This window comes from Bidens hawaiensis, unplaced genomic scaffold (assembly GCF_021521415.1).
Source record: "Bidens hawaiensis isolate Kalapana, Puna unplaced genomic scaffold, B.hawaiensis_p1.1 tig00006387_1, whole genome shotgun sequence".
NCBI lineage: Eukaryota > Viridiplantae > Streptophyta > Magnoliopsida > Asterales > Asteraceae > Bidens > Bidens hawaiensis.
This window is the reverse complement of record NW_027491429.1, coordinates 26299-51367: the sequence shown is the minus strand read 5'-3', so window position 1 is coordinate 51367 and position 25069 is coordinate 26299. Positions and strand designations below refer to the sequence as shown.

Here is a 25069-nt window from a genome sequence, read left to right as displayed (position 1 = left end):
GGTTACAAGATACTTTGTGTGCAACTCGACTAGCTTAGTTAAACTAATGTGTCGCGCTAAGTAAGTTTGATTTACCTCTCATATACCGAGTTTGAAACGGTTCAACAGATGAGATTTGAAAACAAAAAAAGTTAAAACCTTTTGACAAGGAAATAAAAAATAATAAAAGAAAAAATTGTTAGGATTAAACTCACACACGAAACCGAACACACACGAAAGCAATAAACGAACACGAGGATTTAACGTGGTTCGGTCTAAACTGACCTACGTCCACGGGTGGCAACTAGGTATATCTTTATTGAGTGACAAATATTACAAGTACATAATGTTGTTTATATAGAGACTGAACTAGGGTTAGTAAATTATTATGCAAGAAATCTAAACCGGGCCGGGCTTGGGCCCGACCGCCCACACCCGTCTCCTCTTTTGACTTCATATAATAAACCGGGCCAACAAGGCCTACGAACCCAACAATCTCCCACTCGGAGGCCTTGAGTACTCTCGTCTGCACTCCTGATTGTACTTCTGTAATCTGAACATTAAACTTCTTCTAGTTGCCACCGCCTTCTCATCAATTAACCTGAAGGCCCGTTGAAGCTCCCCGGAGCTCCAACACGTCAGTCACGGCTGAAACTGCCCCTGACCCATTCTCTGTCCCTACCGGCTCCCACTGTAACGAACTACCGGATCCTGAGATAACCTGAGAACAAACACTCTCCATATTCAGCAAGTAATTCATTGGAGAGACTTTTACAGCTGGAATACTGGTTTTCTTAATCCACTGTCGACCTGGAACTGTAACTGAAACACGACCTGTGCTCCCACTGTCACGATGTCCCCCAACTGATTTAACCTTCCTAGCTCGTTCATCCTGAATCTTCACTTTGGCTCTGGGTTTGTTACTTGCAAAACGAACCTTCTTCTGCCCACGAGATTCTGTGAACCGGATTTTGTCTTTCACCATGCCGACCATATACAACGAACCCATTTTCTTGCCACGAGCAACCACAAGATTCCCTTTGACTACTTTCCACTGCCCATTCCCGAACTTAACATCGTGCCCTTGGTCATCCAACTGCCCAACTGAAATCAAACGTTTCTTCAAACTTGGAATAACCCTCACGTCTTTCAAAGTCCAAGAAGTACCGGCTGAAGTTATCAAATCAACGTCTCCCATACCCGTAACCTCTAAAATATCATCATTCGCTAGTCGAACCTTTCCAAAATCCCCAAATTTAAGATTCTTCATCGTTTCACTACAGTGAGTGGCATGAAACGATGCACCAGAATCCATCACCCAAGCATCAACGCTACTCTCAACACTACTGACCCCGTCATCTGTGTCGTCTTCTGTAACGTTCACCTCTTTCTTACCATTCGGACACTGATTCCTGAAGTGTCCTTTCTCTTTACAACCCCAACATTCAATATCCTTACGAGTCTTAGACTGACTCCTCTTCCTGCTCCCACTGCCTCGCTGTTTTCCCCTACCTCTACCTTCTGTGACTAGCATATTGCCTGATGATTCACCTGAACTTCTGCGTCTTGAATCTTCTCCCAGAATCAGATCTCGAATCCCATCGAAAGTAATATTTGTAGACGAACTACAAACTGCAGTCACTGTTTGCGACCAACTTTCGGGCAAAGAGGATAATAACAAGAGGCCTTGAACTTCATCATCAAACTTAATGTCAACTGACACTAAGCGGGACAAGATCGAATTAAGATTATTGATATGAGTTGTAACTGACCCACCCTCTTTCATTCTTGTTGTCACTAGCTCTTGGATAAGATAGACTTTATTCGCTGCCGAAGGCTTCTCATACATGTTGGATAGCGCCTCCATCATACCACGTGCTGTGGTTTCTTTCATGATGTTAAACGCCACATCTTCCGACAACGACAAAGTAATACAAGCCCTAGCTTTCTTGTCTAACTTCTTCCAATCTGCTTCTGACAACTTTTCTGGTTTTTCATCCTCAAACACTACATCCAAGTCTTTCTGACAAAGTAGTGCCTCAATCTGCATCTTCCACCAACCGAACTTCTGTCCGTCAAACTTCTGTATCGAAACCTTTCCGTCTTCTGCCATAACAATGACTAAAACGAAAAACTGGATAAAAACAGAGACAGACACAACAATGGCACGAGCCTGAACTTAACAACTGTTCTACTAAACTCTGTTAAAAAATCAACCTATTTATACGCAGCGGAATATCGAACTGAAAATCAGAAACCGAAACTTTAAACTGAAACGATAAACCTGACAAACGCGGTTGGCACTGGTTCTCCGTTTCTTTAACGCTTTTTCTGACTTGACAACGATTATTCAACTAAAATAGGATCTTGATTAACGCGTTCCTGGCTCGTACTTTGCAAAATATGATCTCGTCCCAACCCAAATATTTTCAAGCTAAGCTGCTCAAGACTTGGCCCATACAAATTAAACTAAATTGTTGGGCCTAGTGCCTAAATTCGTGACCCAAAGAAAATATAATTTGTTTTTCTTTCTTTTTTTTTTCTATGCCACAAAATAAACCAAATGGGCCTCCTGCCCAATTACTTCAATACGTGATCCCAAAGAAAAAAAATAAACAATTTTAGGTCTCCAACAAAGTAGGAAACTACTTACTGTACAAGGTCATCTTCTGCAACGGTGCATACGATGGTGATGACAAAGTTAATTGCTTTCAAACAGAACCAAACAACTACAACGAGCGCGCGACAACGGCTTCTGTGGCGGCGAGAGTCAGACGATAGTGGCGAAACAACGGCAGCGGAACCCTAGCGCAGTAGGGTGGCGGCAGCGGAAGGTTTGGCGGCGACTCGGCTGGTTCCCGTGTTCTTCGTGTGATTCGAACCTAAGCTCTAGATACCACTTGTTAGGATTAAACTCACACACGAAACCGAACACACACGAAAGCAATAAACGAACACGAGGATTTAACGTGGTTCGGTCTAAACTGACCTACGTCCACGGGTGGCAACTAGGTATATCTTTATTGAGTGACAAATATTACAAGTACATAATGTTGTTTATATAGAGACTGAACTAGGGTTAGTAAATTATTATGCAAGAAATCTAAACCGGGCCGGGCTTGGGCCCGACCGCCCACACCCGTCTCCTCTTTTGACTTCATATAATAAACCGGGCCAACAAGGCCTACGAACCCAACAAAAATTACCCTCTTGAACATATAATGTCTCAATTAAACTTTCCAGCATGAATCTACGTGCATTACTTTGTACTTTTGTAGTCCTCTCATTTGCTTTCTTACAACTTTTTTCAATATTATTTTCTCTCCAATCAAAAGTTATATATCTTTGTGTTTCATATCCACTTGAACAAAAAGTTGAAACATGTATACGTATATACTATGACCATATGATGCAAATCCAGTCAAGAAGATATGATTTGTCTATAAAGATATGATTCAATCTTTCAATGGTGGGGTTTTATAGTTCCTTTTCTTGTTTATCGACTTATCGTCACGATAATCAGACACATTGGCATGTCTATAGTTTTAAAGACGATCTTTTGTCTAGTTAAAGAAAAGGGATAACCAGAAATAGTGTATTCGGAACGCGTATCTTAAAACACAAGTAAACTTACAAGTGAAGTAAGAGGTTAGATTAGCACTAGATGGTCATTCTTATAAATCATGGTCTTGATACTTAAAATGTTTCAATGTCCCAATCAAGAAACAATGAAATGATATTTTCTTGAACTCATGGGTTAATATTAATATGTGAAAAGGTTTCGTGATAATCAAGCCCGTCTTTAGTTTTAAAGACATTCTTTTGCCTGATTAATAATTTCAAAAAGCGTATATTAAAGTACTTGTAAATTAAAGCAATTTGTGTCATTTTATAAATCAAGACTTTTTGATAATGATGTAAAAAGTTGCATTATCCAACTCATGAGGTCAAGTAACGTGAATGACGTGATATTTTCTTGAATTCAAGGTTTTCTACTTTCATACAAAAAGCCTAAACCTTTTTTTTTCATTTGCGATTGCAATAATCAAACCCGTCTTTTAGTTTTAATGACGCCCTTTTGTCTGATTAAGAAAGAAAATGGGATTTAGTATATTCGAAACATGTATCCTAAAGTACCCGTAAATTAACTAATTAAGTATGAGATTAGCACTTGATGGTCATTCTTGTAATGATAAGGATGTAAAACTTACAATATCTATATCAAGAAACATGATTGACATAATATTTTCTCAAATTCCATGTTTTTCATGCAAAAAGCTCAAACCTTATAATGTTTATGATCACGATTATCAAGCCCATTGTTTGTTATAAAGGCGGTCTTTTATAAATGTGAACAAGAAATAATATTCACAACACGCCTCTAAATTAACACGTCATGATTGACTCTAGAAACATGACTGACATGATATTAGAAACTCAAGACATCAAGGACATATATTAAAATATTGGACCATCCATTGTCGTCCTTACTGTCACTCACGGTGTAAACATTTTTCTCTCTCATCCGCACTCATAGAACGTGTCGTTCCTCGTCACAGACGGTCCACGGTTCATCTCCATCAAAAACCACCCGTTCAAGATGACCTTATGTTAATCAATGATATTCAATGCTCTTAAATCACCACCATCAATCATTCCAACTAACCAAATTGACCTCTTTCAAACCCTTTTACTTTTCAACCAAATATTTTCTAACAATAATATTAGACCAACCAGTCTAACCACCAAAATCCTAGTGGAGTACAATGAGCCGAGTCTGACTAGGTTGAGCTTAACTCGTTTTTGTCTTACGAGAGCTCAACCTTAGCTTAGAGCCTTTTTTTTTAAGCTGAAGCTCAACTTGTGAGTCGCTTTTTCAGCGGGCTCACTTATTGTATATTAATTTATATACATTTTTAATTGTTGTTATAATACATTTTTAGCAATGCATTAAACGAGCCTAGTGTCACGGACCAAATATTTGAAGATCGAGATACTTGAATTGTGTTGAAACGCTTGGGTCTGTTGGCTCGTCCCAGACTTCATCGGGCACGACCTCAGCGGGAAAGAAGACGTACATGCTTAGTTGTGCTTGCACGACGAACGTATCGCTGGTTGCGAGCTGTTGCCGCTCGCTTGATGAGTCCAAGGCAGGACAAAACCAGCAGACCCCCATCATAAGCGGACCGATTGGCTGGTCTTCGGGCGCCACACGAAGTCTGAGAGGTAACAGCGTGACACTAGGCTCAGCTTGAGCTCATTTAGTACATTAGGCAACCCAAATCTCGACTCGAGCTCGAAACTCCAATATGAAATTAATACAGCATACAAGACTCGAGCTCAGCTCGATAACTAAATGAGCTTTATTTAAGGGCTCGAGCTAAAAAAAGCTCGCCTGTCTGTGCTTTTTATCGTCATGATCTCAAATAGCTAGCAAGCAGCTTGGTTAGTTTCCACCCGTACAACCACCATTGGCTCGTAACTCCATTCGATATCAGTTCGACAAAAACTCAAGCTAACTCAACTCGTATAAAAGCTTCAATACAAAATTGGAATCTCCTTTAATCTTAGTAATAATAATAATAATAACCAACACTAAATTACACATACAAAAACATTATCATTCTCTTAATAACCAACACTAAACACATTCTCTTCAAAAATCATAAATACACAAAAGAAAACACTTAACTATTTTAATTCTTACACGTTTTCAATCATACTTATCATTCCAACACATAAGCATAGCCACGCATCGACGCAATATATAAAACCGAGTCTTCTGATGCTTCCTAAACGTCGAACAACGTCTCTCTTTCCGTCGCCGGTACTGCGAGGATGACATCATAAGGTACGAGTAAGTATTCATTCTTGTGATTATTATTATTATTATTATTATTATTATTATTATTATTATTATTCCGGTGAGAAAATTATTAATGAGTTGAAAATATACACTGAAAAATGGTTTGTTTAAATAGGTTGTTAAGGGTCTTCCTACTTTATCTGACTTTCAAACTTATATTTATTTGACTAGTTCGTGTTTTTAAATATTGTGAATTATTGGCTAGCATGCGACTGGAAGCAATTTATATTCAAACCAATATAATATATGAATTTTATATTTTATATTTTGAGTCACTTAATAGCGACAACGGACTCGGTTAATATAATATAGTAACAAACGTTGGTTTATGTTGTTTTAATGTGATACATAAGACGGTTATGTAGCTGTATAACTATCTCAAATTCTTAAACCTGTTGTTTTAATATAATATATAAGACGGTTATGTAACTATGTAAGTCTCTTGGATTCTCACTCCTATTAACACCGATGTAGGAGCGTTTATGAGTTAGTTCGGTTCGATTTTAGGCTAAAACCGAGCAACAATTTAAAATGTCGGTTTTTGAGTTTTTATAAACCGGTCAGTTTCGGTTTTTTGGTTTTTGTTCGGTTTATTTCGATTTTTTATTTGGGTTTGATAACTTGGGGTGGGGGTGGGGGTGGGGGGTGTTTAAATAAGTTAAATATAAACTTTTAAAATAAATATATTATTTGTTAATGTTGACATATGAATTATATAATACAGTCGTTTAGGACTAACATTTGGTGGATGGTCCAAGAAAGATTCTGAGTCATAGGTTCTAGAAGTTGAAGTTCCAACTGGCTTCTTTTGTTTCCTTCTACATAGAACCTTCTTTATTAGGAAACTTCACAAGAAAAAAAATAACTAGTTTTGTGCAATAAATTTAAACAAACTCCATTTGTTAGTATTTGGTTTGGAGAATTAAGAAACATATGCAATCATGTCAGGTTGGCAAGTTGAATTCTTCAAGCCGAACTCATTGCACATATTTATCTGTGTGGTGTCGAACCTACTCCAAAATCATGTCGCATTCGGTCCAACCCAATTATTGTTCACTTATGCTCAGGTAGTCAAGTTGACTAGTTTTATAAAGCAGGTCGTGTTAACCAACTAAAAACCTGGTTTTTTCGTGTTATGTTTGGGTTGTGTTATACTGTCATAAGTTACAAGTCTAGATATTATGGGGGCCAACCACGTATACAGAGAAATATCAAGAGATCATGTGCCGTGATATTCTCATACGGAGAAGAACAGAGGTGGGTGGGTGGAGAAGGGGGGGGGGGTAAAGTTAAAACTTTTGAGATAATCTCGTATAAATGTCCTGACCAAGCTCAAGTTGATGATAGCTCACTTAGATAAAAACTCAAGCTAGTTTGGCTCGGGTGAACTAACTCGCTCATTGGCCCGTATAATTTATCTCATTTGATCATTTCTTTGTATATTGGCAGTATCAATACAGTACGAGTTGAAACATGTATTACTTTGATAATACTGTTATCTGAGACTTTTATAGGAAAACATACATTCATCAAGTTAACTCAAGTTGGAGCCTTGGAGGCGAGCCAAATACGAGTTCGCTTTCTAGTGAAGATAACGATTTTCACAAGCTCAGACCCGAGTTAATGTTCACATGTTTGAATTCACTCTTTTAATGGCTCACGGAGTTTTCTCTTTAAAGCTAAGGTTTTTTTTATAATTTATATTCTTAAGGTAAACAAATAAAAGGTAAGCATAAAAAGTTTTAAAAGTGAACAAAACAAACACACAATAAGACCAGTATATGATAAACTGGAAACTATAATAAACAAGAATAACTTACAATTCATTTACATAAAAATTATATACTACCAAATAGACCCGACCCGTTTTCTGTTAACATAAATATAAATTAAGTTTTATACCATACCCCAATGCTGCTGGCATGCTGCTACTTCTTTTGATGATAATACTTGTCAAGAAGTTTTTCCGTGTACTCCCCAAACGTAAGTGATTCGTTAGCCTGTATCAACTGAACCACCCGACATTTATAAAACCAAAAAATAATTTCTTGGTTATTACTAAGTACTAACAGTTGTTTTTTTAATATAATATATATGGGTTCTATTGTAATTTCTAAAAAAATAAATAAATAAACTGAACCGATTAACGTTTAAAGGGTCATGAACGTACCTCTTGATTGGCATGCCCCGACTCTGGAAAAACAAGTTTTTCATCCCTGAAAATTAAATTTTTTCATCGCTGTAACATTTACACTAAAACTATAATATTTAACCAGCACATAAAATAATTTTATTTACTATAATATGGGCATGCATGATAATCCTAATGTTTTGAAAATAAATTATATAAAGTTGTATGAAATTATTAATCTATATATTAAAGGGTGTGAACAAGTTTTAGGAAGCAAACCAGTCGGGTTGCATGAATAATGCAAATGTGGAGCGTTCGAGCCCTGCTGCCTTTTCGCCTTTTGGTGCCTGAAAATAAAAGTAAATAATTTTCAAAATCAAGGCGAGTAGATATGGATATATTTGGACTCAATATTAACGGATCGATTTGGGTTATATTATTTTTATAAAGGTTTGACGACTCGAATAAAAAAGTTCAGATAAATATAGAACATGTCAATATGTCATTATGTAATTTGTCCCAAATTTTTGTGATAAAAAACCGAAATTACTCATTTTCAATCCCTTTTAAAATGAATATAGATCTCAAATTTTGCGATAAAAAAACCGAAAATACTCATGATAAATAAAATATGTGAACTTACACGAACACAATGAGGCGTTGCACAAAGACGGCCTCTTGAAAGTATTTCAGTTATGTTACCGATTTGATATGCAATTTCATCTTCTTTGTACACCACCTAAACCAAAATATAGCAAATATATAATACTTTCATTTGTTTTCTTGCATTTAACAAATAATGTTAATCAAAACAAACTACGTATATGTGGAAAGAAAGAATACGTACTTTGACTATTTGACCCGTTCTTGTTTTGATATAAAGGCCAGCCGTACTATCAGGGCAAGGTACTTCTACACCACCTTTGGTAAAAATCGCATACGTAAGACCTGCATATTAAATTCAACCAAACATAATATTTTTCAAAGAATTATTAATTATGATACAAATAACAAATCAATATCAGCTTTGTGACAAATTATCATTACTGACAAATTATGATACAAAAAAAATAATAATAAATCATTATTGAGTTTTAATATAAATTTAAAATTAAAGAAAAAATATATAAATAAATAAATACATTAATATCAGCTTAAAGCAGAAGTTTATAAATATATGCTATTATATATAGGTGAGGTAAGAACTTTTATACCAGTGAGTGACCCGTGATCCGTATGCCAACCGCACCATGATGACATGGACTCGTTATCTTGAGAGTCATTACTGCAAGTAAACTCGATTTGTTATATCTAACAGTTTCATTTGCAGTCTCGTTAAGTGAAAATTAATTACCTATTTTCAGCGGGAAAGTAATACAGCAAACGACCTTTATGACACCGAGAACGATAAACAATCTGTTCAATGCCTTCATTATGTGAGATACCTGTCTCTTTAGACACTGTTTGATTTAGAAAAGTTAAAAAGTTATCTTATAATTACCTCAAGAATGAAATATTAATATATTATAATAGATTTATATCAAGAAAAGTTACCGTATTTATCACAATGATATGCTACAAGTAAACCGACGCCGAGAATAAGCTTTCCAAGGGATTTGAAAGCTACATGCAAAAAAAAAATATTCTTGATGATTTTGTTTTACTATTGATTAATACTATCAACCTTTTACTATGCTTACAGAAGGGCAAACTGGTAAATTAATATACCATTTTTCCCCTCCAATTTACAAACAAAATATATAATTTCTAACTGCACGCGTTTTATAATCTAATTACCTATTTTAATAAAAATTTACCAATTTGCCCCTATGTAATAAAAATTTACCAATTTGAGCATGCATTCTATAATGCTTATGGAGGGGCAAATTGGTATTCTAGACTAAGATCTACACGATCCTGATACGCTGATATTAAACATACAATCACATATTATTATTCTGAACATCAAAAATTTCTTTTTATGACTTCTCAATCATAAGTCAAAATAAGATGAAAAAAGGGATACCTGTTTCAAGTTCAGGCAAGGCAGTTTGAGGCCAAATATTTGATCCGCAATATGCAGGGTACCTGTGCAGAAAAAAAGTCATTTTTCAGATTTTCTAATAGGCAAAATGGTAATTTGCTAGTGAAACTTTACCAAACAGATAAATATTGCATTTATTTTCTAATGAACATACGGCTGAAAAAGTCTACGGTTTCTATAATCTTACCTTTGAATCAGAGCAGCCTCGGTAGTAGGTTTGTCTAATATCGGATTTGCATAAAAAGAGCCTTTTAATATATCTGCAAATATTGAACATAACCATATATTTAATAAACTTATAACATGATAAGTGTATATTATATGTAATATTATACCTGGTTTTCCAGACTCAAGCTTTTCTTTCCCATGGCTCCATCCAAAGTTATACCTACATGATAACATTTTATTTCCGTCGATAAATGTTAAAATTACCAAAATGCGCTTAACTCGATATTACCTGCTCTGAGGATCTTCTAGTTCATTCTTCACATTTTCAGGAAGGTTAGCTAACCTGGTACAAACAAGAGTTGATTTTTTGAAAGCCTTTTAACAATATTAATATTAATAAAATATAAACTATTTGAAATGTTTTACCTAGGAGCAAGATTAAGAAGGTTTTGCCTTAACGAAGTGTATCCAGGAACCTAAATCAAATGATATAAGTTTCACATTCATTAAATGATTAAATGCATAGTCATTATTCTAAGAAGCAATGATCTCAAGATATTGGTTAACAAGCTAAAACTTATTTTCATCTTTTTGTCAATTGCAAGTAAAAACAATGTGTTTTCGATGTATGCAATAACCTTTTATATCAGGTTAAATGGTGACGTGGCACATCGCCACGTCATCGAAAAAATGGTGCCACGTCATCATTTCTTACATAGAATGATGGAAAATTTGAAAATATGCAATGTTTACATTGTATGTAATAACTTCTTATAGCAGGTTAAACGGAGTGACGTGGCACCAGCTTTTTGATGACGTGGCGATATGCCACATCAACATCTCTTACATAAAATGATGAAAATTTTAAAATTATAAACTTTTTCATTTTAGGTAATAACTTCTTATAGCAGGTTAAACGGTGACGTGGCACCAGCTTTTTGATGACGTGGCGATATGCCACATCAACATTTCTTACATAAAATAATGAAAATTTTAAAATTATAAACTTTTTCATTTTAGGTAATAACTTCTTATAGCAGGTTAAACGGTGACGTGGCACCAGCTTTTTGATGACGTGGCGATATGCCACATCAACATCTCTTACAAAAAAATGATGAAAATTTGAAATTATAAACCTTTTCATTTTAGGTAATAACTACTTATAGCAGGTTAAACGGTAACGTGGCACCAGCTTTTTTGATGACATGGTGATGTGCCACATCATCATTTCTTACATAGAATGTTGAAATTTTGAAATTATGCAACTTTTTCATTGTATGTAACAACTATTTATAGCAGATTAAATGGTGAAGTGGCACCAGCTTTTTGATGATGTGGCGACATGCCACATCATCATTTCTTACATAGAATGTTCAAAATTTGAAAATATGCAACTTTTTCATTGTATGTAACAACTTCTTATAGCAGATTAAACGGTGAAGTGGCACTCGCTTTTTGATGACGTGGCGACGTGCCACATCATCATTTCATAAATCGAACGATGAAATAAACCTAAACTCTTGACACTAAATTAAATTGAAAATCAAAGGTGAACTTTCATACATCAGATACTGATAATATCCCCAATCCATCTGGTCCAAATCCTTCTTCAATTTTCATTGACAAGTCAGCATCTTTATCCTAATCACATGGATTACAAACAAAACAAAAGGATTATATTATTATATATTATATAACACGTAGGGTGTGCATAAAACCAAAAAAACCAAATCAAAACAAAAACGAACGGTTGGTTTGGTTTTACGTTTTTTGTAAAAACCGAACTTTTTACTGTTTGGTTTTGGTTTTGCATGTAATAAAAAACCGAACCAAACCGAATTTACATTTTTTCATTTTAAGTAATCTATAAGAATTTAATAAATTTGCAAAATGCATAATAATCAATTAGTTATGAATCAACAAAATGAATTAGGCCCAAAATAATTACGTACTTTTTACCAAATCTTTCTTCGACCCAAAAATTTTAACCTCAAATGGCAAAATCAACATGAAACCGAAACAAAAAACGCCAGTTTGGTTATATACTTTGGCGAAAACAAGTTTTGGTTTCGCATGTGATAAAACCGAACATAATTTATAAAGTTTCATTTTTTATTTTCAGTAATTTATAAGAATTTAATAAATATTCGTCATAGCAACTCAAATATTTTAGCTCAAATGTATAATATAATAATAATAATAATGAATCAGTTACTCATTAACATAATAACTTAAAGCCCAGAATCAATAGCTTTTTTTACCAAAAACCGAAAAAACCAAAACCGGACGGTTTTCAAAAAGTTTTGGTTTGGTTTTATCCCAAAACCGACCCAAACCGAACCGTAAACATGCTAATTTCATTTAATTATATAATAATAGTAATCATCGAAAGCTATAAACGGAATATTTAATAATAATAATACTTACTTGTAGCTGTGTAAACGGGATGACCACTGTTCGAATTGTGGGAGTCTGATCGGCGGCCGGCGGCATGTTGTTGATCGGATTTCGGCGGCGGCGTGGGTTTTGTTATTATTATTATTATTATTATTTAAATCATTTGGATGCTGAAGAAGAAGAAGAAAAAAAAGAAGATGATGACTACCGCTGCTTATTTGTAGACGCGGTTATTTATAAGAGGATTATGAGATTACCACTAAACGGGTCGGGTATCACGGATTCACGGGTAGCCTGTTATTTTTATACGACACCCAATTTGAAAAATCCTGAATTCGACTAATCTGAACCCGAACCAAAGTAAATTGAGTTGGTTTTCGGGTTTAATTTATAAGTATCGGGTCAACTTGAAAAATCCGAATAAACTTTAAGTTTTGAAATTAAATATATTTTTAGGCATAATGGGCCTTGTCTTGGCTAACTATTACGGATCAATTGTCTTGGCTAACCCGAAGAACACCCGTAAACACGGGTTGAATATATGTAATGTTGACTTAACACTTATAAATTTTGTTGAGATAATTTTAAAATCAACTAGATTAACTTTTTTTGATGTGATTGATAAATGTTAATTCATGTAAAGTGTACGTCGGTCTTTACATATTCTTTTTGCACAATTAAGTTAGCATAAATGGCATTTATAAATAAAACTTTTCTAACATTTAAATTGCCTTTAAATACTTTGGGTTAAAAGAGTTTAGAAGATAATGGGTTCAAATTCAGTTAAGCAGATGTCAAGAATTAAATGAAATTCGTTGTTAAAAAAAAATAATTACACATTTGTCAGCTTTATCTTTACTCAAATATTAACAGTAGTAAAGACTACACTTTATCAAAATGGTGAGAGTTCAAACCTTGAAAACGTAATTACAAAAAAACATAGTTCATTGTAAACTAACTTTTTTGTAGTACATGTGGGTCAAGACTTGTCAAAAAACATGACAAGAAGATGGTTTACTTGATACAAAAGAGACTAAAGACGTGTCGATTGTTGAACTTAAATTTTAATAGTTATACGTATAGCAAGGCCTCGCAAGGTAAAGCTCTTGCCTCACGCTTTGACTTTCAAGGCCTAGATGACTTGAAACGCCTTACGATTTTTAACGCCAAGCTAATGTGATACTACAACTTGTTACATGATAAACCAAGCTAATCTTCAATGACCGGAAAATATTTAATATGTCCTAAAAAGAATAACTTGAAAGACTTGGCTTTCATGAGGACATTATCAGGGATATTAGTTCTTGGAAACGTTAATAATTTACTTTTTAACTTTTAGAGAAGTCTATAGAATTATCTCAGCTTTTTGTTGCATCAAATACATTGATCTTAGTTTTGTCCTAACACGGTCTGGGAGAATAGGTTTGTTAGAGCAGGTGTATTACACATTATCAAAAGGATTTGTGCCACATATACATATCTCTATGCTATTTTATCAGTAACTTACTACTATCTCTCTGCTACTTTATTCATATCCCTCAACTACTTAGAAAAGACTACATGACCACAAGACCCGATCCTAACAGTTGTTGCTTCGAAGCCTCAGTTTCAAAATATTAAGGCATACGAAGATGATGAAAATCCGAGTACTACCAAAACCGACGTTAACTCTTAGTCATACATGTAAAACATGGTAAAATATACAAAACTGGTTGCCACAGTGTTTACAACTCAACAATTGGCATGCAATAATGCGTTCTTACATTTATGTAAGAGATTAGAAATGAACCAAAGACTTGACTTTAGACTTCATGAATGTGTCATTTCTTCATAGATATATTTTGAACTCTTGGGCTTCTATATCATTTGATTGTGTGTGTGTGTGTGTAAATAATGTGAAACAAGCACAATCAGTCACCTTCTTATCTTGGTTCCTCCACCTGTCTACTTTTCCATATAATCGGCGCTACTAGCATCCACACTACCATAAAAACAAGCGAAAAATAAGCGAATGAATTGATTGCAAAAAAGTCAGTCTCGGTAATACATTTGGGATTGAAATTTTCGTGTCCGAAAATTTTGGCACAAAATAATGGATTTGGGCCTAAACCTTTTGTTAACCATCTATTAAAAAATCCGGGCATCAAACTTTCGGCCTAGAACAATGAATTTGGGCCATAAATCCAATAGCAAACATTCAAATAAGTTTGTTCGGTTTTGGAAAGAAGCTTAATTAAAACCGAAACGTAATTTTTGGTTTTCAAAGAGCGATTAATTTCATATATACCCTTATAAACTAGAAAATTTTAATATATACCCAACTTTAATGATATTTTACTTAATGACCATTCTACCCCTTTTCATTATATTTTTAATCCTATTTTTTATTTGGTTTTGGTTTTTGATCAACATCGACGATATATTTTGAGAACACTACTGTTTACGGGCCAAAATTTTTAAAAATTAAGTAAAGATGGGTTTAAAAAATTGTCCTAAAAATGGGGAAATTTTTTTAAAGTTTTAGAAAAACAAGGGTAAATTGGTCATTAATTAAATTGTTTTTGATGAATCGGGTATATTTGATATTTTAACTACTTTTAAGCGCCTATATGATATTTTTAGTTTTGCGTGGTATATATGATATTTTCCAAAGAAAGAAAAACCAAAGCGTCAGTTATTTCAGTTAAGTTTTGACGATTTTTTTTTCCGATTTGAAAGCACTTACAGTAGACACAGACGGCAAGCCACTCATTTACTATCCTGACCCAAGTACTTGTCCAACCAACATCAATAGTCCACCTGAGAAGAATGACATTTAAGTAAATTAACATTTCAATTGGCCTGCACTCATCAAAGATATTAAATTGCTATAAATCAATAATCACTTACTTTTTCATGGTGTGATTAGAAGTCCAACCAATTAACAGCATTGCAAAATACATAGCTCCAGTAGCAAACACAAAATGAAAGAATCCAAATCCATAAGGAACATCATCTTCTTCCTGTTTTTCGTCCTTTCGAAACTGCAAAAAAATACATGTTATTTTAATTTTCATCCGAAAACCGTCTTTTAAAATATAAAAGTTTCATTTTTACCTGAAAGCATTTGGAATCGATTCCTGTTGAAAACGTGGCGATCACCATTGCAAGTAATGCAACAATAAAACTCTGTAACAATATAACAATAAGAGGTGCACTCGCTTAAATGCATTTGAACACTTGATTTATCTAGTAAAACATTGTTTCGGAAGCTTACTATGATAGTTAGCCAGTCTCTTGAGGTTTCCGAATTCCTCAAACATTTGTCATCTAGTGGTTCACTGTAAAAACACCATATATGGTTTAAGTTTGAATCATAAGCACATGTAGAACTAAAAATGTCGTCTATACCAATGCAGAACTAAAAATGTCATATATGCCCTTACAAAGTAATTAAAATACCAAAAATACCCACTACATTAAAAACACTTAGGGTATAAAGGAAGAATAAGTCCTTATTATGTTTATAGAGTGTTTGGGAACCAATAAGTCCTTTTACCTGTCTCCTTATCCATAAGGCTAAAAAATGAGTTTTGAATAAGTTGAGATATGATAACTTATCTCCTTATTGGTTTAGAAAACCCATTTCACCCTTCCATTCCACCCAAACACTTTTTAAAATCAACTTATCCACTTATAAAAAAATGTCATTTTGGTCATTTTACATCAATAGGTTAAATCAAACACTTTTTAGAAAACAACTTATTGACTTATGTTAATCCAAACACTTTTTTAAAAACTCCTTATTAAAAATTCATAAGTCCTTTTTTACTTATCATAAAAAGGTCTTTTCAACTTAAATAAGGAATCCCAAACACACCCTTAGTAAATGATCGTTTTAACTTTTTTTCTAAAAACTTTAAACTTCATATATGCGCATCTCAAACTTCAAGTTTTTTTATTCACCTATTTTTAGCTTAAACTTTTGTTTACCTATTTTTTGTTAAAACTTCAAAATTTCATATTTGCCCATCTTACTTATTGTCGATGTCGATCGAAATCCAGATACAAAATAAGGTCTAAGCAAATATAATGTGAAGGGGTAGAATGATCATCACGTAAAAATTCATTGAAGTTGGGTATATATGATATTTTACTTTTGGTTGGGTATATATGAAAATTTTCAAGTTTGTAACGGTATATACGAAATTAATGCATAAAACAATTTACCTTCTAATGGCGGACCAGCATAGGAACACTATATACAGTCCCATAAAACCGGGAGTCAAGAAGCCGGCACTAACCTGTTTCAGAAATAAATAATATTAATTTCACAACATTATGATGAAATAATATCTTTGACATTTTGATGGTTGACTTACTTTCGGGTGAAGAGAGACACTGGTCATAAGTTGAAGGAGTACAAGTGTCCATGTAATAAAGAAAATGTTAAGCAAGCAAGTTGGTTGTGGTGTGTACCAAATGTACATCAAAATGATCCCGAGTATGCACACAACGTAAGCGGAAGTTGCAAGCAGCATCCAATGAATATGGCTGCAGATAAAAACAGCATTATGGTAACTATGAATACTTTAAACGATGAATACGTGTATCATTTGTTTGAGATTTAAAAGATTTACCATCTTTCTGCATATTTTTCAGATAAGCAGCAATCGTTCAGCCATGTAATGAAGCTGATTATGCTAATTAGTTGAATTAGCAGAAATACCCTGCAAAAATATCATGATAAAGATGGCTAAGAATTCTTCAAACAAAGAAATTATTAGGCCTGTATAAAAGAACAGAAAGTTCATGAACTGTTCGGAAGTTTGTTTATGTTCGTTTATTTAATAAATGAACGAACATGAACAATTTTTTTTGTTCATTTAATTAAACAAACAAACACAAACACACGTTTAGTTCGTTCATTATGTTCATTTAAATTTTAGTAAATACGTAGGTGGTTATATTTATAAAATATAAACATAAAAGGGGCTCGTTTAAATTCAGTGTATATATATATGTATGTATGTGTGTGTGTGCGCGCGTACATACATGGTTATGTTTTGTCAGTTATATTCATTTGTGTTCTTTTCTGTTTGTTCTATTGTGTTTGTCTAAGTTTGTTCATTTGTGTTCGTTTATGTTCGTGAACTGTTCGTTTAGATTTTAAGCGGGCGAACATGAACAAACACGAATTTCATGATGAACGAGCATTAACACAAAACTTTGTGTGATTATATGTTGGTGTTCGGTTAAAGTTAAATGAACGAACACGAACATGCCCTGTTTGTGTTCGTTCAGGTCGTTTACAGGCCTAGGAATTACAGGGGAAAAAAGAAGACAGGTAAGATTTAATATACCCTGCACCAAAATGTGCAATGGATCCTGCCAAAAAGAAAAAAGAAAAAGCAAAAAAGAATGTATCAGGACTTAGGACACATATGTGATTAATTTTTATAAAAAAAGAAATACTAACCATAAATAGCAATAATTTCTTTAGGAAGAAAAAAGGGTAACACAATTAGTGTGATCATTAGGCAGATCTTGGCACACCACCAACTAGAATGCCACAATTCTTTTTGTCCATGCAACTTTGAGGTGCCACTAGTTGAAAGAAACATTATGAAATAGAATAGCTAATATATCATTAAGGAAATATTTAACTTTGTTATTGTTTTCTTGCATATGTTTAAATAAAGTTATAAATTTTTAAAAAAGGATACAAAGCATCCCATGCTCACTCTCAGAACTCCTTCTGTGCCTAAACAGTCTTCACCTTCTTCACAAGTTTTTAGTTCTGCAAAACAACATTACGAATTATCGTCTGGAAATTATATCACATGGTCCTGAAGTTTACTGATAAAATGGTCCATTAGGATACCAATGGAGTTCTAAATATTACAAAACTTCTTTTTTAATTGTTGAAGATGTTATTTGGGCCAGTGGCACAGGTAAAATGCTTATATGAATATCAAGTGTGCAAAAGTAAATATGATGATAGTAATAGAAATTATAAAATTTAAAGGCTCTAACCACTACAAAAAGAAAATTTGTTAACTTTTATCCAATAGAGATCCATATATAACATTCTCAACATGATCATTTACTCTGTTCGGGCCGTTCGGGTCAAAACTAGATTTCAACAAGTCAAAGGGTTCAAGGGATAAATCTTACTATTCATTTCTGTCAATGCACTCGGGCCATAATCACGAACAGCCCACGCAAGCAAGTTTGCCAACAAAAACATCACACTATACACATATCGGGCCATCCACGGGTTGGATCCATATCTGAACTGAGCCCACCAAGGGCCTGCCAATAGCTTAGTGTACTGATTACTGATATTGTTAGTCACATTTGCATCCACCCCGGCTTCAAGTTTTGCTAGCATCATATTATTAGAGAGCTAGTGGAGTTTATTCCACCAGCTCCCTAGTCATCTGCAATCTGTAAAAATGTTAATATTCCTTAAAGCATTGATGCAATTCTATATATATAGTTGAATGGTGTGTACTGGAAGGTCACAAAAGACCAATAAAAAGTGTGAAATCATGGTCATTTTAGCAAGCACATGGCAAGAATTATATATGATGATATTGGAATCAAAATGTACTTTGTGCACTTATAATTCCTAGAACAATATTAATATGCTACCATGAGCTTGGACAGACCATGAGCTAAATTATTGTATCATTATTTAGTTATAAACTTATAGCTACCACAAAAGGCATAATAAAAGTTATGAAATGATGTTTTTTTTGGTTGTATTCTAAGGAACAAAAATATAAATCCAAAAGAATTTAAATAATTAAAGGTACGTAAGTTCACAACTTAGCGGTATGCATAGGTCGGTATCGGCCCAAAACAATAATCATAACCGAACTTTCGGTTAACTGATTGGTTTTGGTTAATCGGTTTACATGATTTCGTTTGGTCACGGGTCAATTAACCATGAACTAGTTATGGTCATGAAATATTTGGGCTTGATCAAACTAGCAAAAAATAATGTAATTGGGCCTAAAAGTTTGGGCTTCAAAGTTGTAACAACTTATTATTAGACATTTAGGCTTGAATAACTTGAGCTTTACCGTTTAACATTTGTATATTACATAATGGGTCGGTACACTTAAACATAATCGACCTCAAAACCGACCCATTTATTATTGGTTAGGTTCGGCTATACCAATACGGTTTTATCGGTTAATTCGGTTTTATAGGCACATCTACTTTGTACCTTTATTATTTTTCATTATCTTTATTTATTTAACTACCTTAAAGACTATGTAACGTCTTTGTCACATGGGTTTGCCACCATCTCATTGATGGCGGTGGTTTCATATAGATCTGTGACTATTACTTAATTAAACCATGGCTAACTATGAAATTATTGACCTACATAAATCTGGCGTGAGTTTCCATACATCTGCAATTCAAAATTAAATATTATATGAACTTTGCAAATTTCAAACAACAAAGTCAGCTATTTAGTTATAAAATTATATTCCATATACATATATATCTTAAAATAATTCTCAAAAGAGTGTACCTATTTAATACTCTACAACTTGTGATAAAGGGAACAAATAGTTTAATAGAATGATATAAGATATAGATCAGCATATTCTTGTACGAATTAACCTAAATAAATAGTCAACAAAGCCACTGTATGGTTTCCCACATGATATATCAAGAAGGTAATGGGTGATACGTCTATGTCAAACTTTGGATTCCATAATGTTTGCAGAGACAACTCTTTAGTAAAGGAGTGTGTCAGATGTTGTTTTCATTCTACCTAACATAAGTTCTTCTTGATTGAGTTATAGTAACAGCAAATCTTTTCATAAAAGTTCTATAATATTATATGATGACAATAAGTATAATTATGTATCTTTTGTCCAAGTAAATTTGGTTAAAACCATGAGTGAGAAACTTGTACCATGTTGACATAATGACATGTTCCATACATTCATACATTATTTCTTCAATAGATCTACAACTTGCATTATTCTTTTATCCTATTAAACCCCTTCAGCAGTGAGCACATGTGTGAAAACCACTTCTCATTATACAAAATAATTAAATGCAAAGCGGCTAGTGCATTACATGAAAACTTTGCCAATACTTAAGTTGGTTATTTAACATATTACTGTAATATATTATTAAACAATTGGTTAATTAATACTATTAAGTCAAATGAAACATCTTACTTTTTTAAACTCTAAGTTGCTAAATTCAAATTTGACCCTTTATTATGGGCCTACTTCTACTTTCCTGTTTCTGTTTTAGTTTTACCCTTTGTTGTATACAGAATGCATTCATATGAAAAATAAAAAAATATCTATTAAAAAGCCTGTAACATTTATTTTTCTGAAAATTTTGGATTTCTATTTTTATCATTACAAATTATTGATGTATGTTGACTTTAGTCTAGAAACATCTTCATTTTTCAAAAAGCAAAGTTTTAACTTTTAAGTGAAAAGAATTTACTTTTTAACCACCATCATTATAAATCATTCATGTTTGTTGATCACTTAAATTTTTTCTTCCCCATCATCATTTTGTTAGATCACCCTCTGACCCTCATTCTATAATTTATGGTTAAAAATATACTAATTTCACAAGTAATAATTTCTTAATTCCAATGTCAACTACATATAAACCTATTTCATATCAGTGGCGAAGCTTGGACTTAGTCACAACGGTGACTGAAGTCACGGACATAATACCCTAGGGTGACCGTGCTCAATACCTATAAAAATTTTCGGACAATATCGTGTAAATTGACCCTATGGCAGTGACCGGGGTCACCCCGTCCCATTATACTTTGGCCTTGTTTCATACAAAATAAATAAAGATATTCATATATCAAGCTAACTCTAAATGATAAAAAGGTTTTACATTTTTTTTTTTGAGATCATAAAATTTCATTGTTTTATATATAACATAAACCGACCTACATATCAAACCGGCCAGTCAAAGCGGTTAAGTGGAGAAGAGACAATTTTACCGGTTCAATCACAAATAATGGACCTGACACAATCTTTTCATAACATTGAGACATTGAGTCAAGTCTAATCCAAGAAAATGTTGTGACACAAAGGAAGTGTCCAAAGTGAATATGGGCATTTTATGTAATATAGTAATAATAGGATTATAGGAGTTAGTTCATTTTATGGACAATAATAATGCGGACATACTAAGCTATTTCAAAGATATAAAATAACAAGATGAAAGAAAGGATATATTCCTACTCCTGTTGTCACATATATATTCGTTATTTTTTTTTAATTCATGATGGACAAAATATTAGGATCTTAACTTTATGTTTTCAAATTCCATCTTATTTGTCTAGATTTAAATATATAACAAAGTATTAGTGGAATGTTTGATATACGTGTGACGTGTCCGTGAACGTTTCGTATGTGATTTTATAACGATGATCAAATATCCTGCATGATGATTAATAGTGCAACAACACCACGTCATCGTTATGAATTCACAAACTTTGTTTAGAGAACTAAAATAAAATTGGAAATTTTCAGTTAGAATATGTCCGACACGCGATTATATTAAGCCGCTCATGAGCTACTCGAGATCGCATCATAAAAAGATCAAAACAAGCTGAGCTTTTTTACGCCAGAGCCTCACCCGAGCCTCGAATAAACCCGTTTAGTTATCGAGCCTACGCTCAAGCCTTGTATATTTTTAAATGTTAATATCTTTTTGGACTTTTTGGACTTTCTATGTATGTATTTTACACTAGACAACCGAGCTCGAGTCGAGCTTTGGCTCGCTTACGGTACTACATGAGCTCAAAAATTTTTATATATAAGATATTTTTATATATAAATTTTTATCAACATATATAAAAATAACAATAAGGTATATAAAAATTTTTTAATTAATAAATAACAAATGAGTAGAGCTTGAGCTTTAAAAAACGAGCCAAACTCGAGCTCGAGCACTGTTAAGTTAAAATGAGTCGAGCTCAACCTCTCGTAAGTTAAAACGAGTTGACCTCATATAGTATTGTACAAATGCCTAATACACGTAACAATTATGATATCATCTTCAACAAATTAAACACAATTAACGAACTAACAGAGCAGGCTATTAATAATCAGAGCTCGATTAATACACACACTCATTAATGGCGGACAAATGATAAGCCGTTACGACTAACGCAATGCACAAATCGGATAACCTGTAGAACTAATTCCGATCTAACAATAACACACGCATTTTATCAAACAGTTTACAGGCTAATAGCCTAACAATTCTAGCTTAATATTAATATTAAAACAGAATCAAATTAACAAATAACCTGAGCTGCTGAGAAAACTCGACGCAAAACCTGCAAATCTATACAGAAGAATAATTAATAAGTTAATAACACATGCATTTCATCAAACTGTTAACGTACAGTTGTAATAATTTAAAAGTGAATCAAAATAAGTTAAATACTCCGTAATAATTAACAAACCTGAGCTGCTGAGTTGAGTTAATGTGACGCAATTACGCAAAATCAACTGGATCGTTAATTAGAGGGAGTGATTAGTAATTAGTAATACTTTCGGCGATTATAATAACGAATCTAGAGGCAGAAAGAAAGAAAGAAAAAGGTGAAGCGGAGATGAATTCTGTTAGAAATTGTGAAACGATCTTTTGCACTTTTGTTTCTACATATATATATATGATGTATATAATAATATATATGTATATGTCTGTATGTATATGAAGAGGATGAGAGAGAGATTGCTTTAAAGTTTAATCGTTTGCTTGCTTTTGCTTTTTTCTTCCGCCGAATGGTGTTTTTTTTTAAATATTATTATTATTTTTGAAGCTCAAAGTCATGATTACAAATGTTGCTGTGATATTTCATGTTTGGGAATGGAGAAAGTGTATTTGGATTCAACTATTTCAACTCCTTGCAATTTTAAACTATTTTTTATATCCATATTAACAGTTATTTGGATCACTGACGTGATATCGACCCACCTAATTAATTTCATTTAATTTTCAGAATGAAAACAATCATAGATCTGAAAACAACACCTAACCTACTTAATTATCTTCAATTCATCTTCAGAAGAAAACACACCATAAGTGTGAAAACAACACACGACCCACATGAAACCTTGTATATATTGTCGCGGTTAGAACTTGAACTCAAGACTTCACGTAGGTAAATTGATATTAACATAAATAAACAAACGTAGCTTTTGGACTTAACTCTCCAATATTTCATTTTGGCTTTTAGTTTTACAAATATGAATTCGGTTCAAACCGAATGAGCCAATTAAAATGAATAACAAATAGTATGGTTATTTTAGTTTTATTTTTTTTACCCGAACATATTTTAAAACAAATCTTATTCACCCAAACCCCATTCAATAACAAATAACGTTAAAAATATTTAAAAAAATATATTAAAATAATGTAAATTATTCGGTTAATTTGGTAAATCGAACCTCGTTCGATTTTGTTTATATAACCAAACTGAATAACCTGAAAACTGAATCAATTAACAAATAGTATGGTTATTTAAGTTTTATTTTTTTTACCTGAACATATTTTAAAACAAATCTTATTCACCCAAACCCCATTTAATAACAAATAACGTTAAAAATATTTTAAAATATATATTAAAATAATGTAAATTATTCGGTTAATTTGGTAAATCGAACCACGTTCGATTTTGTTTATACAGTTTGGTTTGAATAACCTGAAAACTGAATCAATTAACAAATAGTATGGTTATTTAAGTTTTATTTTTTTTACCCGAACATATTTTAAAACAAATCTTATTCACCCAAACCCCATTCAATAACAAATAACGTTAAAAATATTTAAAAATATATATTAAAATAATGTAAATTATTCGGTTAATTTGGTAAATCGAACCACGTTCAATTTTGTTTATACAGTTTCGTTTTAACCAAACTGAATAACCTGACAACCTAATCAATTAAACACCCTTATCTATCACATCATTGTCTCCACCATATTCACATTTTTACATAAGCATCAAATCAATTTCCATACGTACACGGGACTATATTGGAAGGTAATAGAGTATAGAATGACACATATTTACAACTTGTTTATATATATTAACAATAATAAAGCGTTGAAAATGGACATTATGATTTTGTCTTTATAAAAAATGATGGTGGTTTGTGTTATGGAAGGATGACACACATTCATGAGTTAGAAGGATAAAGGGTCATTTGATGAGTGGATGACCAAAATCGTGCTTGCTTGTACACCACACCGCGTGCTACATTTATACATACGAGACAGCACCAGATCAGCTTTAAAGAGCAAGCAAGAACCACTGAAAGAGGCAATTAATTTCACATCATTTATCTTTTATTATTTCAATTATAATAATCTCCTTTAATTTCAATCCAAAGTTTTCCTAATTCTTAGTTCTATACATGCCAACAGATAACTAATAACTAATTTTAATTAAAAAAATTAATATATATGTATTTTGTTT

General features: G+C 33.0%; 2 protein-coding genes across 5 annotated transcripts; both read right to left on the bottom strand.

Moving 5' to 3' along the window:
• Positions 1-7693: 7693 nt before the first annotated feature.
• On the bottom strand, positions 7694-12777 carry LOC143632255 (uncharacterized). Its single transcript, XM_077100819.1, has 15 exons — positions 12616-12777; positions 11752-11829; positions 10615-10664; positions 10478-10531; positions 10356-10408; positions 10208-10280; positions 10003-10064; positions 9531-9599; positions 9331-9436; positions 9191-9261; positions 8824-8924; positions 8620-8715; positions 8256-8323; positions 8016-8061; positions 7694-7854 (listed from the first exon to the last, which is right to left on the bottom strand). Exons 1-15 carry the CDS (start codon positions 12679-12681, stop codon positions 7774-7776), a joined length of 1074 nt encoding a protein of 357 aa, XP_076956934.1. The 5' UTR covers positions 12682-12777; the 3' UTR covers positions 7694-7773.
• A 1505-nt stretch (positions 12778-14282) lies between these two features.
• Positions 14283-23251, bottom strand: LOC143632253 (uncharacterized). Of its 4 annotated transcripts, XM_077100818.1 has the most exons (13): positions 22892-22931; positions 18742-19014; positions 18291-18364; positions 18044-18203; positions 17928-17952; positions 17205-17294; positions 16947-17118; positions 16795-16868; positions 15842-15905; positions 15682-15753; positions 15475-15608; positions 15311-15384; positions 14283-14566 (listed from the first exon to the last, which is right to left on the bottom strand). In XM_077100818.1, exons 2-13 carry the CDS (start codon positions 18959-18961, stop codon positions 14508-14510), a joined length of 1218 nt encoding a protein of 405 aa, XP_076956933.1. In that variant the 5' UTR covers positions 18962-19014; positions 22892-22931; the 3' UTR covers positions 14283-14507. The 4 variants fall into 4 exon arrangements, with proteins under 4 accessions (XP_076956933.1, XP_076956932.1, XP_076956930.1 ...); XM_077100817.1 differs by lacking the exons at positions 14283-14566; positions 22892-22931 and adding an exon at positions 23051-23251 and having other exon boundaries at positions 15110-15384; XM_077100815.1 differs by lacking the exon at positions 14283-14566 and having other exon boundaries at positions 15110-15384.
• Positions 23252-25069: the final 1818 nt, after the last annotated feature.

Bases quoted from the DNA above. Each gene is read 5' to 3' on its own strand.
- LOC143632255 (XM_077100819.1), bottom strand. From the start codon at position 12,681: ATGCCGCCGGCCGCCGATCAGACTCCCACAATTCGAACAGTGGTCATC. The intron at 9,262-9,330 runs GTAATTAATTTT...GTTTACTTGCAG, and splicing joins TACTTTCCCGCTGAAAATAG to TAATGACTCTCAAGATAACG. The intron at 8,716-8,823 runs GTACGTATTCTT...ATTTTGGTTTAG, and splicing joins GAACGGGTCAAATAGTCAAA to GTGGTGTACAAAGAAGATGA.
- LOC143632253 (XM_077100817.1), bottom strand. From the start codon at position 18,961: ATGATGCTAGCAAAACTTGAAGCCGGGGTGGATGCAAATGTGACTAAC. The intron at 18,365-18,741 runs GTAAGATTTATC...GTTGTTTTGCAG, and splicing joins TGCATTGACAGAAATGAATA to AACTAAAAACTTGTGAAGAA. The intron at 16,869-16,946 runs GTAAGTCAACCA...TTTCTGAAACAG, and splicing joins GTGTCTCTCTTCACCCGAAA to GTTAGTGCCGGCTTCTTGAC.